The sequence below is a fragment of the Copidosoma floridanum genome, unplaced genomic scaffold, assembly GCF_036245765.1.
Source record: "Copidosoma floridanum isolate Cflo_tuat_1 unplaced genomic scaffold, Cflo_Japanese_pri ptg000006l, whole genome shotgun sequence".
NCBI lineage: Eukaryota > Metazoa > Arthropoda > Insecta > Hymenoptera > Encyrtidae > Copidosoma > Copidosoma floridanum.
In genome coordinates, this window is record NW_028321883.1 from 4,227,960 (window position 1) to 4,247,891 (window position 19,932).

The following is a 19,932-nucleotide window of genomic DNA, read 5'->3' on the forward strand; positions in this document are numbered from 1 at the left end:
GAAGCTATCGAAGCGTATTAAGCACGGGAATGTGAGTATAAATCCCTTGAACAAAGCATGTCGTCAGCAAAATCTTGCCTACGCTATGGAGAGTAAGGGCCAACGTCTAAAAGCCGATCGGGCGTTGGCTGAATTTGCTTTTTCACGTATGATTGCCAGAGAAACACCACCGGATGAGCAAACAGTATCTTTATTGACAGCATGCTGTATGTGTAGCAAGATTAGATTTGAGAAGTTTTTTTCGTGCATCAAGAGAGCAATTGGATCTAAGTCTAAAAAGAAGAAGAAAAAAAAGAATGATGCATAAGACTTTTCAAAAACTTTATTACGAAGTGGCGTGCACAACTGCATACTCTGGTGGTAACAAACTTGTAAGTGTTATAAAAAATAAATTTTTGCGATCGAACGTTATTAGTTGGCTAAAGAGTCAAGATACCTATAACTGAAATAGGCCTATAAGAAATCGCTTACCCAGAAGAAGCTATAACGTGCGCAACTTTGACGACGTGTGGGAAGCTGATTTAATGGACTTGAGAACCTTAAAAACTGACAATGATGGCTACGCGGTGTCAAAGCATTTTAACATATTTTATCAAGAAGTGACGATCGTACACCATTGTGTCTCTAAACGGATAAAGGTAAAGAATTTGTAGGTCGTGAAATGCAATCTGTTTTACAAGAAAATTGAATTAAATACAGAGTAGCACGTAGCTCACAGACAAAGGCTGCAATAGCCGAACATTTCATAAGAACTATTAAAGAAAGAATGTGGCAATACCTTACGCACACAAACAATCGACGCTTTGTAGACATTCTTCCAAGTATAATAGTCATACGATCGCACGAAGTATTCGTCAATAAAGATGGTGCCAGCTGACGTGACTTTGCACAATGTTGCACGAGCACAAGAAAACATAAAGCAACGTTATGACAGACATATTTATAGTAATCTAAAATACAACGTTTGGAAATTTAGTTCGTATCAGTAAGACGAGAAGTGTCTTTGCCAAATGTTATAAAAGCGGTTGGACTTTAGAGTTATTTAGAATTGTACGTATCTCTTGCACGCGACAACCTCCAGTTTATTTTCTCAGAGATTTGGCTGACGAAGACATTGACGGTTTCTTTTACGAGGAAGAGTTAAGCAAAGTGTGAAAGGAACGAGAGCTTCTTTGAAGTTTACAAGATATTGAAAAGTCGAGGTAAAGGATGCTTTAAAGAATATTTTGTCAGCTGAAAGAAATATCCTGAAAAATTTCATTCCTGGGTGACAGGAATTTATTTAAAAGATATAAAATGGAAGACGAATTTCACGTTGTGTTTTCTAGCAACAGTAGCATGCAGTATAATCCTGATAATACTACTACGCACTACTTGACAAGATTACCTCAGCAAATTAGTTTGCAAGGTCAATGAAGTGTTGGTATAACAGAGATTCAGTTACCATTGACGTTTCAACATGCGATAAAAAATAAGGAAGCAAATATTACCGTAAAACGTAAATCACGACTACGTATTAATGTACACAGAGAACGTCCTGTAATTCATGCATACTATTACATACGATCCGGTCCATACTAAAATATCAAAAAAATGATACCAGAAATCAATAGTTTCGATACCACACGAGATCACGTGATCTTCAGTTTGGAAAGAGGTGGTTACGTAGTGTCTAAGTTAGTACGTTCCAAAACAGCGCGCAGTAAATACATGTATCGCTTACTATTATCCAAAAAATTACGTAAGATTTTGGGCTTTGAAAGTGCAACGAGTCATTTTTGGAAAATAATGAAATTCGATCCATTCATCCAGCAAATCTTGCCAATACTTTACCATTAATGTTCATAATTTACAGCGATATCTGTAAACCATACATTGTAGGAGACGTTCAATTGCGTTTGTTGCGGGTGGTGTCGTTGAACCTTTAAGGTTACGCGTACGGTTGTGTCAAAAATAAAATTTTCTCACCATCTGTGTACATACCATTATTGTTTAACTCCTTTCACAACATCGAAATCGATATAAGGAACCCGATTGGTGCCCCCATACCATTCGACTTTGGGACACTGATGGTGACGCTTCACTTTAAACGAATCGATTAAAAATTGTGGTAGTGGTGGTGGTGGTGGAAGTCTGACCACAATTTATGGAAATAGTGGAGGAAGTGTTGGGTGCATTTACGTTGGGACCCCCTATCAACGAGGGCACGGAGATATCAGATCGTTTCTTGCTGGAGTATTTCGACGAGTTTTACCACTCATTAAACAAGGTGTCAAAGCTGTTGGCAAAGAAGCTGTTCGTGTAGGTATAAAAATTATGTCTCACGTCACTGCTAAAAATATACCTTTCAAAGAGACATTCTGCACTCGTGTGTTGGAGTTTGGTAATGAGCTGAAGAGAAAAGCCAAGGAAAAATTGGACAAGCTAATGGAACGTTCAGGATATAAACTTTGACGACTTGACGAACCATTTCAGTTGCAATTGCTTCGTAGAACTGTGCAGTCAAGGCGTGGTCAGTGTAAGAATATAAAAGAAAAAAACTAAGAAAACGCGTTAGCAAGATAAAGAGAAGAAAAAGTAAACAATAAAAAGAAGAAATAAGAAGGGACAGAGAACTCCAAGAAATATTTTTTAAAGTTAAATTTTTTGAAAATGGCTTTTTAAGACAGTTACTCATGCGAGTGCTTAAAGTCTGAGCTTTTTTTGTTTGACACTCCACTGACCCAAACAACTATCGAGGGATCGCACTGGATTCGATACAAGCAAATACCATCGCTCACGGATAATTCACCGATCGAATTTGTCGTACCAAGTATGGTGACAAGTACATCGATCTTGCACACATGATACTCAATCTTCGTGTTAAGTTGGCCGTCAATAAAGATGAAGAATAAAATACTGACGTAACATCTAAAATCTCAAAGACGGGACCGATCAACAATTCTATGCATTCGTTGTTCAATCAAGTCAATGTGTTTTTCAATCAGAAATCTGTATCGCCTCCTAACAACGCGTATGCTTACAGAGCGTATTAGAAAACTTTATTGAATTGCGGTCCTGCCGCAAAATCATCCCATTTAACGAGTGCATTATGGTGCGATGATACGACGACAAAGATGGACGATGTGTTAAATGTCAATGCGGGACTCATCAAGTAACGCGAAGTACACTACTACCCGCAAAGAAATCGGTTGATCTGATTGGTCATCTTCATTGCGATGTATCGAATCAAGAAAAATTACTCATCAATGGCGTTGAGGTACGAATGCGATAAGTACGATCTCGCGATGCATTTTGACACATAGACACTTCAAACTTGGTTTCCGTTCGTATCAAAGGAGCAAATTTTTTAGTGAGACGCGTTAAATTAAGTCCATTTGTTTTATTAGCCCATACCAAAGCTCTGTCAAAGAGTACAGCAAAATATCCGCTCACGCGTGTCGAAGTCAAAGCTGTGACGATGCATAGTGGTATTCATGGCGAAACCTTAGATAATATTATTTTGGGCCAGTTACCTAAGCGGATAATCATCGGTTTTGTTAAAAATCAAGCTTTTAATGGCGATCGCACTATGAATCCGTTTAATTTTCATCATTTCAATATAAATTTTCTTTGTTTGTACATTGACGGTGTTTGAGTTCCTTCCAAACTATTACAGCCAAACTTTAAAATGCATAATTTGTATATAGATGCTTATCATACCTTGTTTTTGGGCACGGACGGTCACTTTCTCATTGAAGGAAATCACATTGATCGCGAATCTTATCCCAACGGTTACTGTCTCTTTGTTTTCGATTCAACACCAGATTTATCAGCGAACGAATGTTCTCATTAAAACCTAATTAAACACGGCAGTGTTCGATTTGCCGACGCTCTAACTTCGACTGTTAATAGTATAGTGTATGCCGAGTACGAGAATATTCTTGAATTCGATGCGTCACGTCAAATCATGGTCGACTTTAGCGGTAAGATAGCGCTACTAACTACATATATTATACTTACACTCACTACTCGGACACGCCAATCGTCTCTTGGATTAGTTGCTGCTGGTACGCTTAATTATCCATAAATCGCAACGGAGCTCATTGTTGACATTAAGTATTTCAAGGTGAAAAAAGACGTAACGGTGCCGAAAGAAGTTGCTATCGTTGCTTTCAACAATGATTTTTTCGCACATTGGGTAGTGACACTTCCTTGTCGCTTGCAAAGATTGAATAAGGTGGCGCAACGAGAAAACATTTGGTTGTCCCGACATCATCATGGACTTAATTTCTTTGAGGGTGAAGTACCTTCAAAAGCAATTTTTACAATTTTAAATGATATTAGAAGAAGTGCAAGGAAAATTAATGTCAGAGGTTGTGGAAAGTGGTACGATTTATATAAAATAGCTCTTTGTCAAGTAATAAATTTAGAATACGATATTGACTGTCCACTTTTAAAAGGTTTGTCATCAGTAGTGTATTGTATGCATCACGCATTGAAACGAAATCATCAAAAATATCGGTGTGCCTTAAATAACGCTCATAAACTGAAATCTTGGCTCTGCGAACGTAATGGACAACCTACAGATACTGCTGATCCTGTCGCAAATCACAACGCATACCACCGATGTGTTCCTAGCCGATCAAACCTCACGCGTGTGGACCAAACCGACAGCAATCCTTATTAAGACTGATGATCTCACAAAACCAGATATGCATTGGGTCGCTATTTACGTTGATGCACATTTTAATGGTTAATATTTTGATAGCTATGGTATTTAAGTTTATGTACCGTAGCACATTAATCGATTTCGTAAAAATTGTAAGAAACTGCGTTGGAATATCTAACAGTTAGTAAGCATATCTTCAAATGTGTGTGGTCAGTTTTGTTGGATGTTTTTGTTTTACATGAGCAACGGCTTGGGTTTTCAAAAATTTTTCGACAATTTTTCCGCTGATTTAAAAAAGAATGACAAAATTACCAGACGTCTTATGTCATTGATATGTAGTAAAAATAAATTTGAGAAGCTCGGTGTCGGGTGGCAGCAGATGTCTGGTAAAATGTTTACAAAATAGTTGCAGTAAAATGTCTTTGATACAACTTTATCCATGAATGTACTTGTAGTTTGCGCATTCTTGAACGTTTAGCGACAGATACTAATGTTACATTATTGTGAATTCTAAAAATAAACGATGTCAGCGTTTTGCGATCCTACATCTTAATGTTTATAGATTGTAAAAAATTGCATACGTAGCGTTTTTTTATCAGTGCGCGATACACGATTATACTTGTTTTAATTAACGTTATCCTGAATGTTCTGTCGACGCAATTTTTCATGCTGAAACGTGACTTACCCCCTCCAAATGTTTTTCACACTGTCTCTTTTGAGCTACAACTAGTATAAAAAAGTTAGATTATTCGTTAGTTTCTGCCTTCTTGTCATATAGTCAATACAATTAAACAGAAAAATGGAGTTCCAAAGAAAGAGGGTTGGGGCGTCGGTAGCAATCGATCCCTCAAGTGTAAAACAACATCAACAGTCGCCTTCGCAGATTTTTTGCAAACTTTCTGGGTTGAATAAATCGTTTGGAAAAAAAGTCATAGTTGGTTCGGAACTTGCAGGACATCAAAATTTATGGCTCCAACTGGTCTCTAAAGTTTACTGTAAGTTATAATGACAAGGCTATTAAGCTCAAAAAAGAATGAGAACAAGGTGTGAGTAGTAGTGTTGCGAAGCAATATCGTCGTTGTTTAGTTCAAAAAAAGGTGATCTTTGATCATTTAAGCGAGTGTATTGTCAAATATATTGATTGTAATTTATGTGCGTTCAGTGATTTGTCGGATTTGATGCCTACTGTTGTGCAGAAATTTGTAGATTATGTTTCAGAAAAAGGTAGTAATATGTAGGAAGCGGAAATTGATTACTATAGACCTGATATTGTAAAGAAAATTGTAAGAGATATGAATGATTCAGATTTAGAGAGTATGTATGAAAAAGTCGTGTCAATAGATACGAAGAAATGCGAATATTTAACAAAAGAATGGGTATGCGATTTTATAAACAATATTGCGTTATTTTATACATTTGGACTTGTAGAGACTTTGAATTCTGAAATAAATAAATAAACGTATGTACCTTTGTTGTTACTGACCTGAAATTCACACCACATCCTTATAAATCACATTTTATTTTGATTTCATGAAAACAATTATAAAACATTTTGGACCCTTTATGTTGGAGAAACCTATTGACATTATAAAAAAAACACCCATACTCAACGAGAGGGAGAAATTTTAACCTCTCTAGATTCAAAAGTGGGGAAGCCCTCTCTCCATGCTTAAAGTTGGGAGGGGGACCTAACTGTGGTGGGGTCATGTCCCCCACCCCGCATGCCACGTCTTTGCTCATCATGGAAAGTTCCTACGTAGGTGGTGGGGGCTTATTGTGAGGGGCCAAAGTGTTGCAACAACTACTGATAATGATCCTTGAAAAAGAGTAGAATCTTAGTCTTATAGTGCAATAATGCACAAAAGACGTATTAAAATTCTGCCAACTTTCTCGATCACTACTACGCGCAAATTGATTTGTTAAAACTGCTCAAAGTAAACAAATTTTTTTATTTTTTGAAGACTTTTACTTTGTAAGAGTAATAATCTTTTATTCCTTACTAAAGTTGCATGGCTTGGTTCAGAGTTAAAAAAAAAAACTTCAAAGGAAAAAAAAGGCAAAAAATATATTTCAGTAATATCAGGTTGAAGAAATGAACCTAAATTTAAGTTCTAACTATGAAGAGGGGGTGTATAGAAAAAGTATAAGAATATCTGTGTATAAATATTCTCTTCAGTTATGTAGTTTTAAAAATTTTATATTTTTTCAAATTAATCCAGTATTTTATTACTAAATGCCGTATAACATTCTTAAGATACTCTTTGATTTAGAACTACTGCTATATTTTTACTTGCTTTTAATTTTTTTTAAATAATTTGATTTTGTGACAATGATTACGCAAAATTTAAGTATTTTCATCAAATTTTGACTCTATTTCTACTCTGAAGCGCCAGAACACTGAACATCAGCTACAACGCAAATGTACACAAAAGTATATCCATATACGCAAAGAAACACAAAAATTCTTTTATATTTACCTACCTCACTGACAACGCTTAATGGTAGAAGATGATGTGAGTGTATGTGTGGGCACAAACACACAACATATACTATTACACAATGCAAGAAAAAACACACGAATGCATTTGAACATGAGTCCTACTTAAAAACTTATGCCTAAGTGATGAAGATTATAATAAAAATCACGTGTATGTATGTAAGGATGTGCTGAATTCCCTACTAATCGGCTTAAAAGAACAATATTAAATATATCAGACAAATGTCTCTTGTATCTCTGCAGCTGTTAAACAAAACAGTCTAAAAAATTCATGAGTGTTAAAAAAACAGTTTTTTGTCTTAAAAATAAAAGATCCTTCCTAGGAAAAAAGTGAACGACAAAGCCGTACATAATAAAAAATCATTGAATTACGGATTTATCACATACTTTCTAAGAAATTAAAAAATACCATCTAAAATTTTGGTTTATATTCTTAATGTATTTCTTTCAATCGTTAAGCAAATCACTTGATACTCAGTGAAAAAGATATTATTGTTCAGTGCGTCAAAGAATTTTTTAAAAATTAAAAACGATTAAAAATAATATAGTTAATGGGAAAATTATGAAAAAAAAGATTTTAAAATAAATTGATCATTGTCCAGTTTAGACAAGGCTTATAGAATTTATATCACATTCTCAGGATTTCGTTTTTGTGATATGATTTTACAGGTATAAAGAATACATATAAAGAACAAGAAAGTTTTTTCTGCATACACACGTACATGAAAATTAATAATTCAAACAGAAGCTAGAAAAAAATGATTGTTAATCATTTTTACTTAATTTCAGTATCAACCTACAAAATTATATTACAAAAACGAAATCCTAAGAATATAAGATAAGTCTCTGAATGGACTCTATAGGGCTGGCCTAAGCAGGGAAATAGTCAATTTGGAAAATGTATTTTTTCACTCCAATTTAGATTATTTTTAACAATAAATCTTTTATTTATTTTCAATAATATGCACAACTAATCCTGATCCAACAAGTCTTGTTCGATACATTTTTTTATTACATCAAGAAACCGTATTTTTAACTTTTATAAATTGTGTAGATTAAGTAAGACCCTACGTTTTTGAGGACGTTTAAAGCGCTGTAAGGAAAAAAAGGATTAAATAGTAGACGTCGTTATACAGAGAATATTACAACTCTGGTATGGTAATTTCTAAAATTTGATACAGTACAACACAATGCCATACAATAGTTTAAAGATCATTAACACTTTTTGAACAGTTAAATATTTGTTTGTAAGCTTTACGAAATCGAGTACTCATTAAATTGTAAAGTAAAGGATTAATTGCAGTGTTTAAATAATAAAAACACCCGCTGAATATATATAACCATTCATTCATGTCAGGATAGTAATCTGTATCTTGTCCATAAATATAAAGTAATCTCTGGATGTGGAATGGTGCCCAACATATCATAAAAGTAAGTACGACTGAACCTGTAAAATAATTATCTTTACTTATATAAATGTAGCTCAAATAATTACTAAAAAATTTAATAACAATAGTACATAAGAATAAAAATTTTAACTATAGAAAAAGAACTTGTATTAATAAAACTTTTTAATAAATCTCAGAAGGTTATGATTTCTAAGAACTATGATAAATTATGAGTAGCTCACAGTAGATGTCATACAAAATATTACATGATTTAGAATCGTGCAGATGTACCCCAATTGATAAAATTATAATTTTTTGAACTCAAGTTATGCCATTTCTTACCCTTACAAAGCCTGAAATTCCTTATAAAAAACTTTATTTACAAGATTCATGAAATATAAAGTTGGCGAAAGAACAGCAAGAAAAAATATTGCCATTGTAATTGTTAAAAAATGTAAGCTTACTGAAAAAATGGCTCGTAAAAATGGAAAACACTATTCTTACGGTAAAAGCCTACGAAAAAATTTAAAAATATGTACGTTTTTAAAATAAAAAAACATCAAAAAGCTGTCACTCCCGATCATGTAATAATACCTCTATTCTCGATACCCGTTGTCTGGCAAAAAATAGAACAGACTACGTGAAATTAAAAATTTCTGCAGTACGTAAAAACTCCATGACTTCATTGCTTTAAAATACGTACATATATAAATAAGATTTTAGTCTAATAATAAAGACCAAGTAATAAAAAAATCATAAAATATAGATACTACAGTGAAATATTCTTTTTAGGGCGATTAGCGATCACAATAGTATTATCATAACTACTGTGACAGTATCGAAAATTATCATCCTTAAAATGACTTATTTCAAGCAGTAAATTATTCATGAAGCAAGGGTGTCATTACCTAGCAGAAATAACTAGAATGAGATTAAATTTATTTTAATAGTAATCGTAGACATTCTTAATATTTTTAAAATTAAAAGCTTTTATTTAGCAAACAGTATTTATGACCTTTTCTCTTTTAGTTGTTAAATTTAAAGTAAAATAAATCATTGTAGACTTCGTAGTGGCAAATTTGGATTAAAAAGAAAACAATAGATAATCTAGATTGATTTTTTTTTTAACTTTATCCTTACTCCAATATGTATTAAATTAATGCAAATAGAAGGTAAAAGTAAAGTGTGCAATTATTTTATTAATATGTTATGGTTAGTATTTCACTGTTTGATATGAATTCGTATTATATGTACACAGTAAGATAAAGATTAGAATTTTTTAATAAAAAAAATCTACTTTTCAGTTTTGCTATTTATTTGTACAAAGTAAATTAAAAGTATTTAATTTTAGATTTATTTTCAAAGGTAAAGGAATAAGTTGTAACAGTACTGTGATTTAAAACTAGCATTTATACTGACAATAATTCCTCTTTTGAACTAATTTCATTATTTGCCTAGTACAACTAAAACATGTAACATATATTTATTAAAAATTTACTCTCACATTTGATTGTGTTTCAAAAGTATCTCACATTACAAGAATGCATCTCATGTAAAAGCAACACAGAACACTTGCCACAAGATGAGCTCGTAGTCGTAGCTCAAGCTAGGTTGCGACAAAAGTCTAATGGTCCATTACCTAATTTAAATATAAAGAGGAGCTTGTATGAAATAGGGAATGATGACGTTTATAACTAAAACGTAATTTATGATTATCCATGCACTCCTTTCACTTTCTACTTTGTCATTATAAACAATATTAAGAACTACAACCGGATATTAAGAATCGTGACTATTTATTGACATAATCAATTACACAAATCAATATCTCGCTGTCCTGCTGACAGCCTCTTGAGGATTAGAGATCATGTAGGTGCTAATTCAGCTGGTAATCAGGACACCCATGGTGCCTAGAATCTCGTCCATATATTACAACAACTTAACTAAGTTATAATAACAGTCATGTCTTTAAAATTAAATTATATAATAATCAGAAAAATCAGAAACATTTTTCTCCAAAAGTCATTCAAGGACGGCGCAGACATATCAATTAATACATCAATTGACATGTCTGTGCAGTACTTATATGAGTTGGAAAAAAACCCCTGAAGAGGCTGTCAGCAGAACCAGCGAAATATTGATTTGTGTAATTAATTATGTCAATAAATAGTCATGCATCTTATTACCAAGTTGTCGTTCTCAATATCAAAACGTTGTTGGTATGCATATATTTTGATTTCTACAATAAAATACTAATCATTCATGTAGTCAACACTGTTTTGAGTCTGACAACCACGTATAAAACCTCAAAACGAGTGAGGAGTAAGACCGGAATCAGTTATTGATTCTTGCAATGAGCAAAAGATACGTTAAAGTGGATCCAAAATGGGGTCGTTTTTGTATATAACGCATCTTTGTGAAAGAGGCTAGTCCCAGTTCCTTAAATAAACGTATGGCTGGTAGTGATTGATAAAGGCAAGGAAGAGCCCGCGTCCCAATAAAGCCGAAAAAAATCATTGAAAATTTCAATCAAAGATTTTTCATCTAAATCTAACAGTACATTACCCCACAATTCTGTTAGTTTCAAATCAAGTGCTCCAATACCACTGAAAAAGCGATTCCTTATGCCAAGTTAAATTAATGTACCAACAGAACAAACTACTCAAAATACACATTAGAAAAAGATTCAAACGCCAATACTTCAGAGGCTCACTAAGAGTTATTTATATTAGACTGGGAGTGGACTTAAATCGCGTCTACTTGGTAAGGAGAGAGCAAGTAAAATGATCATGTCTGTATTTATTTACAAGTGTATATCTAGCACTTTCCTCAATGGGTAAAATTGAGTGGGCAAAGGTCTTTTTACTCTCTAAGTTTTTTTTTAAACCAGAGATTTCCACTATTACATTAAATATTGACTTCTCTACTATAATAGTAATATCTCTTGGTCAAAATTATCCAAAAAATTCTAGACCAGTACAGATTAATAATAAAACATATTAAATTCTAACTACACCGGCAACTTATAACTTTAGCCAGAAATCCGTAACTTTTAAGACACATGAGGTGTCTAATTTTTCTGGCAAAAAGATTGTACTCAATTCAAAATCTGCTTTTAGATGCTCAACATACAATCGAAAAATAACGCTGAATCAAACAAAGATGACAATAATAATGTAAGATGACAATAAAAGCTCAATCAACTGCAACTAATCTTTCAAGCTCCAGCTACACATTTAATCTATATTTATTACCCATTGATCAGAATGATAGGAATCCAGAAATTAAATTTTTTTCTTTACTATACCCAGTTACTCAAAAATTTGTTTCGAATTAGAATGTTCGAATTAGAGTTTATCCTATGGCAATAAGGTAACCATTTGGAAGTTAAGATGAAATAGAAGTTTAAGTTAAAGATTGATAGTATTTAGAATGAAGCTTCAATGATTCAAAAAAAAGCTTTACAAGTAGTTGATCTAACTTTTTAAGACTGATGCAATGATACTAAACCTAACAAACAATGGGTTTGAGGGAGCCATTTTCAGGTAATTATTTCTGTCATTTTTTTTTCCATTATTTAAAATATTTCGTTTAAAAAATGATCTTCGTTCGAATGATTATAATTTCTTAAAATAATTATTCAAACTATGAAATGGGAATGTAACGTCATTCATCGTTCTCAAAAAATGGCGAAAGAATAATTTTTGACATAAAACATTTGTTAAGAAATCAAATTTAAATTTAAAAGTAAGGTTTAAGGAATAAATTATAAACATACATATTTTATAAATAATTAAATATCAAATTATATTAACCGACAAACTATAATTGATCGGAGTGTAAATGAAGCAGCATATAAAGATAACAATAAATCTGATGATAAAATATACATAAATTTTCCAACAAAAGTTTTAAACACTGTTAGAATAATATTAATATCTCAGACGTAAATCATGCAGAAGAATATGATTGAAAGTAAGAGAAATATTTAAATGTAATATGAAAGCAAAACTAATCACGGGGATGAAAATTAAAACTTAAAGCTCTAGATAACTTTAAAGACTGTGGTTACAAATTGTTAAAATATAAGAGTAAATTAGAAAGTACTTAATGACTTTGTAATTAACTATAGGAAATATAACTGTAAGTAATATTTAATTACTTTATATATTACATACATCAAATCCTTATTTGTCAAATGTAACTAATGTTAATACTTGCTTCATTATAACATTTGTATAATAAATTAACTGAAATTATAAACGCAATCAAATACAAAATATGAAGAAATATACCTGGTAAAGAACAAATAGTTAAATATACAATCAAATAAGAATATATAGAGTTAATAAAAATATGTTAGCCCAACTTTTTTAAGACAATAATGCTTGTAATTTAATTTTTAGAAAATAATATAAGGGTGAGATTACATGGAGTCTGGCAGTCTGCAGACTGGCAGAATCACGCTAAGTTTCAAATATGTTTCAATATTAATATTTAAAACCTGTTACGTAAGCAAAGAAATAATTATCGTAATACATTTGCATTTCTGTATTAACTAATATTTATGAAAAAAAAGGCAACGAAAAACGTTTTGTCACAGTTACATATTGTTATACATACCAGGTTACATCAGTGACCCTACTGACCGACTATGCGATGTTAACATAAATCTATAAAAAAAGTTATAAAATAATATTTGACACGTTTTGTTGTAAATGAAATTGATTGTAACTAAGCCTTTATTCTGTTATGACAATAATTACAATTTTTTCTTCATTTTACTAAAATATTCTGAGATGTTATAATTTAAACATAATTTAAACTTAGCGCGATTGTGCCAGTCTGTAGACTGCCAGACTCCATGTAATCTCACCCTAAATGTATAAAATATAACATATCTCAGAATATGGATCAGTCAGAAAGGAAAGTAATAATTTGACATTTTATTCTGAATCTAGTTACCTGTAAACTGTAAATACTGTTTAATGGCTTACAAAAATAAATGTTCGTGTAGAGTTTACTAAAAAATACATTATAATAAATATTTCCAGTACAACAAGCGAAAGAAAATGATAAAATACGAAAGGCACTGTATTTATGACTAAGAAAGTAGAAAGAAATTTCAAAGAACTTATGATTTGTGAATTATTATTTAAAAAACAAACATTTTTTTTGACGTCTTGTATCCATGATAATAACAGAAGCTATCTTTTGAATTGTAAAGAGTTCATGTCTCAACGGAATAATTTTAAGAAGCACTTCAATAGTGAACATACAAAATTATAAGCATTTGAATCTATACGTTATTAAAAATAAATGAGAAAAAAATTCTTAACATAAGAAGAACTTGAGATAGTTAAAAAAATAAGTATATTCAGTACAAATCGTAAGTATAACGCTGCTAGCTTGAAAAGAATTTCAATAAACTATTCTTACACTAGTACTCTTTTCAACAGTTTTTCTGGAACATTGAATGTTTTTCCTTTTCGGCCTCTCATTGGTGATTACAATTATGATGTTTATTTGTTAGTTAAATAAATATAAACATTTCGTTTTGAAATACAAAATTAATAGTAAGAAATAATTATTTGATGGTTGTTTAAAGCCCATACACTGATTAAGTGTTTTACGATCGGAGAGTATTTGAAAAAGTCTAAGAAAAATTTTTGTATTTCATAGAGTATGTAACGTTTCATTTATTATTTTTAGAGCTTTTCAGGCCTTATTCCATATAATGAAATTAAATGTAAAGTAAAAAATGTATTGTACAAACAAAAATGTAATATCAAAACTTTGTTTGTACGAAAAACATACGATTTTTTTGTATCCGTATTTTTGTATCTTCTATTTAACCATTTTCATAATTTTTTTAACTTTAATTACATAAAATATCTTCTAAAACATAAATAAAGCTGTAAACTTTTTAAACTAAACAGGTAGCATTATGACACGAGTCTGTTCAGAAATATTATTTAATTGAGAATTCCCACAAAATCCACCATAAAAGCAGTTTTTTACAGAAAATCCATAATTCCCCATTTACAGTGTGTTCAGCAGCTGACGGCAAATGTCAGTAAAGGTAGTGAATGGAAGGCAACCAGCGCCAGTAGGTGGCAAGCAAAAACAATTAGCAGCTGCACTGCTGTTGCCGTCTGCTCTCTCACGTTTGCGTACTTTTGGTTAATGTTGCCAGCTAATCCCTCTCTTGTTTTGCTGCCATTTGCCAGTGCCTTTTCTCAACTGTAACCACGTAAGCACTGTTTTTTTGTGAAAAAAAGTACGTAGCAACAGAGATTTATAAGAAGATTGCTGACTGCCATGCTACGGAGTGTGCCCACTTTTTTCCCGTGGTTCCAGCGCCCCGCTGCGGACAAGCGGCCGAACCATTCACACATTTTTTTTTTTTTCGAAGCACGGTATAAGGTTATGAAAAGAGTGGATTCGCGTGGAAATGTCCATATAGGCGCACATTTTGGAGACGCGTGGAAGGGGTATACCGAATGTGCGCCTACGAGAAGAGGAGTGGAAATGTTAGCTACATAGCTGTATATATCTGAACGCACAGCCAAAGCAAGTGACGATACGAGTTTTTCTTTTTTTAAAGTCTTTTGACTCTGCAACTAAGTACTGTGTATATATTTAACTGACTTGCTCTCGCTCTGGCTTCAATGTTATCTATAAATCTTATTTAATTAAATCGTGGAACTAAATGATCATTAATTATATACACAAAATTTTAATTTCAATACATTATTTTTTAACTTTCCCGTACTCTTAAAATACCCAAATCCATTTATGTTTTCAAAAAATTAACCACTAATTTATTAATTTTACACATCCTAATTGCTGTAAACTGTAGGACAAGCTCCGGAGGATATCCATGAACATATGTGACTTCGAAAAAGTCACCTTCCTTCCTCCGGATAGCTAAGATGGTTAAGGCTTATGCCCCTTTATAGATTGTTTTGCACTTAAGGGTTCAAATCCACTTTATGGTAAATATTTTTATTTTTTTTTTATTTTTTTATTCAATGTATCATTTTGGCCTCATTTCTTTTATTTATGTTTCGTTAAAAATATGTTTTTATATATATGCAGTCAACATTTTTTTACGGATACATAAAAAAAAAATAAAATTAATATTATTACTTTGATACAAGGCAATTCTATAATTTTATAATACTAAAATAACTTTTAAGTATTTTAACATAATTTGTGTATTCTAAAACTTCTAAGAAATTGTAAACATCCTATTGACGACAAAAAAAAGCCGAAGGCAGAAGAAAACTCATACTTTTATTACGATTATATTAAATATGATCATTACCAGAAAAGTTCAACTTACATTCAACTATACGTGAATATTTAACTACGTACATATATTATATTTTTGTGCTTATATTTACATTCCTTATCAATACCTTGTGGTTATTGCGTTGACAAAATTCGTACTACATATATATGTACAAACATGAAAGTAGATTCTTTGGTCTTTATAAATAGTGCGTATTTTAGATTAAAGAGTCTTACAGAGACTGAACTAAGCTTTTTTTATTCAACACATACTAGTTTTAACCACTTGTAACTCAGAGTATGGTTTAAGAAACAAATTTGTATTCTGTGTAAGCAATTAATCTTTTTACCTATAATTAATTGTTATTGTAATTTTTCAGAAATAGTTACCAAAATTTTTGACAGTGCGTAAATCATGTACGGTTAACAAAAATTTTTTTTCCTCTGTTTTGAAGGTGGTACTATAGATATTTTTATAGATGAATAACTTTACAAAATATTAAAATTTCCCAATTGAAATTGTTCTTTCAAAAATAGCAATCGATCAATTAATTTTACATCGTATGCAACACACAATGATTTGCATAAATTTATTCAATTGTTTGTAGTTGATAAGATAAACCATCAAAAAACACCTCTTGCCACACAACGCAAAGCAGCTAATTTTTTTTTTCTTTTGTAGTTATAGTAACAACCACATTGTCGGTATCTTTCACCACGTGTGACATAGGTTGCTTTTATTAAAAAGTTCGCGGAACTTTCACGACGAGTAGCTTAACAATAAAATCTTTAAAATGCTTTTTTCATAGCTCTACATATTAATTTTTGAGAATCATAGCTGAATTAATTAATCATAAAGAAGTATGCACTTAAATACAGTAAACAATAATAGTTTAAATACTTCACGATTTTAAGAATAAACGGGAAAACTAGAATAAATAATTGGTCGATTTTTCAGAAAACTGTAGATTTTTTGAAGATTTTGCACTACAAATGTATATGTTGATACTATTTCGAGGGGGTTGTCGTGGTACAGTCAATTTCAAAATTGAATTTTCGTGTTAGAAATGTCTTTGTTGTGATTATTTTTAACAAAACAGGTAAGTAATTTAAAAATTAGGTGTATGAAACAGAAAACGCCCCAGAAAAGTAAACACAAACGTTAAAACAACAAATTAACCTAACTTTCGCCTCGGACTGTACCACTATATAGGTATTCTAGTAACGTTGTAACTGGACTTTAAACTGTTATATTTTAAAAACTGTAAAGCTAGGCTTCCCCAATTTAAGTATACTTATTACAACTTTAATAAGCACTTACAATTTGATTTTTTCAAAGATTCTTAAGAAAATCTCAAAAGTTATGAGTAAAACCGTGCATTTTCTGACAAGTCAATCTGAAAGCATGTGTATAAGTGGCCAATTTCGCGATTTTATTTCTCAAAAATGGTGTATCTAGGCTCTTTGAAATTTAAATACGTTATTTATGATACTAAAACATACCTATACGAATTTTTTTAGAAATTTCTTAAAACAATGAAATATCACAACATCCCCCGTAACTTAATCGAAGTTTTTGCTAGCAGAAATAGACCCAGACTCAGTTTTTACTAAAATAGAAATTTGTAGTTAAAAAATTTTTTTAGTTTTCACAATTCCTAATTCTAAATAAGTCATCACGTTAGCATAATAAAGAGTCTTCTCAGAGTAATAGGCGTAAAAGAGCCTTTTCTAACTGAATATAAGAAAGAGCCTTTAATTTTTATTTCTCCGATTTTAAGTTGGTACTACATTTATGTGTGTATATATATAATTGATCTATAAAAATATATACATTACTACCTCAAAATAGAAGTAAGCAAATTAGTTAAAAAGGCATCGATATCTTTTTGTTAAACTCCTCGTTTTGCTCTCTAGTATAGAATAAATAAGTGGATTCGTACAGGGGTACGAGACCAACCGAGAGCTGGGTGAGAAGAAAATAAGAACTCAAAAATGTCGAAGAATAATCTTGAGCGACGCTTCGTTGGGCTTAATTATACCAATCAACGCTGACACCTAAGTGTTAGTGTACCTCTGTATAAAAAGGCTTTTTCTTTTAGTTTAAGAGGACTTCATTCTGCCTGAAAATTTAAAAAGGCTCTTTCTTGACTTTTACTCTAAAAAGACTCTTTCTTTCACTCACCCGATGGTCTAGTTGTTAAAAGTATTACAATGCTTCTCCTGCATTCAATGTAAATAATTAGACTTCCTTTATAATCTACAGCCTAAAAATATGTTTATTACAATCATCACCCTTAAAGGTAATTTACTTTTTTTTTGTTTTTAACAAAATACTGCGGTATTACAAAAAATGTTTAGTCTCAGAATCTTGCCGAATAAATTTTATAACTTAGTCATCGAATTGTTTCATTTATTATTGTTCTTCTGGCTGTCTAAAAATAAATAAGAATAGCACACCTTATTAAAGATTTGGAAACAGTTTTAAAATATTTACAAAACTATTTCGTATTGTGTTCATTAAATATTATAACTGATTAAAATTTCAACATTAAGTAAATAGCAGTAAATGGGCGGCTTTTTTTGTCGTATATAGGATGTTCACAATTTCTTAGGAGTTTTAGAATACACAAATTATGTTAAAATACTGAAAAGTTATTTTAGTATTATAAAATTATAGAATTGCCTTGTATCAAAGTAACAATATTAATTTAACTTGTTTTGATGTATCCGAAAAAAAATGTTGACTTCATATATATAAATATATATTTTTAACGAAACATAAGTAAAAGAAATGAAGACAAAATGATACATTGAATAAAAAAAAAAAATAAATTAAAATATCTACCATGAAGTGGATTTGAACCCTTAAGTGCAAAACAATCTATAAAGGGGCATAAGCCTTAACCATCTTAGCTATCCGAAGGACGGAAGGTGACTCTTTCGAAGTCACATTTGTTCATGGATATTCTCCGGAGCTTGTCCTACAGTTTACAGCAATTAGGATGTGTGAAATTAATAAATTAGTGGTTAATTTTTTAAAAACATAAATGGATTTGAGAATTTTAAGAGTACGGGAAAGTTAAAAAATAATGTATTGAAATCAAATATCTGTGTATATATTTAATGAGCATTTAGTTCCACGATTTAATTTAATAAGATTTATAGATATCATTGAAGCCAGAGCGAGAGCAAGTCAGTTAAATATATACATAGTACTTTGTTGCAGAGTCAAAAGACTCTCAAAAAAGAAAAACTCGTATCGTCACTTGCTTTGGCTGTGCGTTCAGATATATACAGCTATATAGCCAAAATTTCCACTCCTCTCCTCGTAGGCGCACATTCGGTATACCCCTTCCACGCGTCTCCAAAATGTGCGCCTATATAGACATTTCCACGCAAATCCACTTTTCTCATACCCCTATACCGTGCTTCGCAAATAAAAAAAAAAATGTGCGCCTGGTTCGGCCGCTTGGCCACAGCGAGGCGCTCAAACCACTGGAAAAAAGTGGGCACACTCCGTAGCATGGCAGTCAGCAATCTCCCTACTAATCTCTGGTAGCAAGCTTTTTTTTCTTTGTGTACGATCACTGCTTTTTGTCGTGGGATTCGAGTACGGCTGCTGCTACTGCTGATGCTGATCATTCTTTTTTGATGAGCTTGACGAGCTGTCAGAAGTTATTATCGGAAATTGACGAGGTATCTTATACTACCACGTTACATTTTTTCTACAATCAAGAAAGTGAGAAAATTTAAGAAAGTGTGCAACAAACCTCTAGTGATAAGTATTGCCAAAGAAGAGATCCTTATCAGTGCAATCATGAAAAGACCTTTCTTATGGAAAAATAGATCAAAATTACAAAAACTCGCATTATCGTAGTAAGGCTTGGGATAAAGTTGTAGCTGAACTTGGAAACAAGTATGCTAGTAAGTATTTTTTTCTGCAGTCGTGTGGATTTATAATATTTTTATTATATAAAGGCTAGTCGCTAAAACTTTCAATGAAAAAAAAATACTAATAATTGTATATAATCATTGTGAAAACTTGAAAACATTTAAACTATCAAAGTTATATGCGGTAAAGTCACTGTAGGCATAAT

General features: G+C 31.7%; 1 protein-coding gene across 1 annotated transcript in view; it reads right to left on the reverse strand.

Moving 5' to 3' along the window:
* Positions 1–8,185: 8,185 nt before the first annotated feature.
* The window catches only part of LOC106641897 (neuropeptides capa receptor), a 617,109-nt gene continuing 605,362 nt past the window's right edge, over positions 8,186–19,932 (reverse strand). Inside the window, exon 6 of the mRNA XM_089598482.1 lies at positions 8,186–8,595. Coding sequence (XP_089454608.1) covers positions 8,354–8,595 — 242 coding nt within the window. The 3' untranslated portion in view covers positions 8,186–8,353. The remainder of the gene's footprint in view (positions 8,596–19,932) is intronic.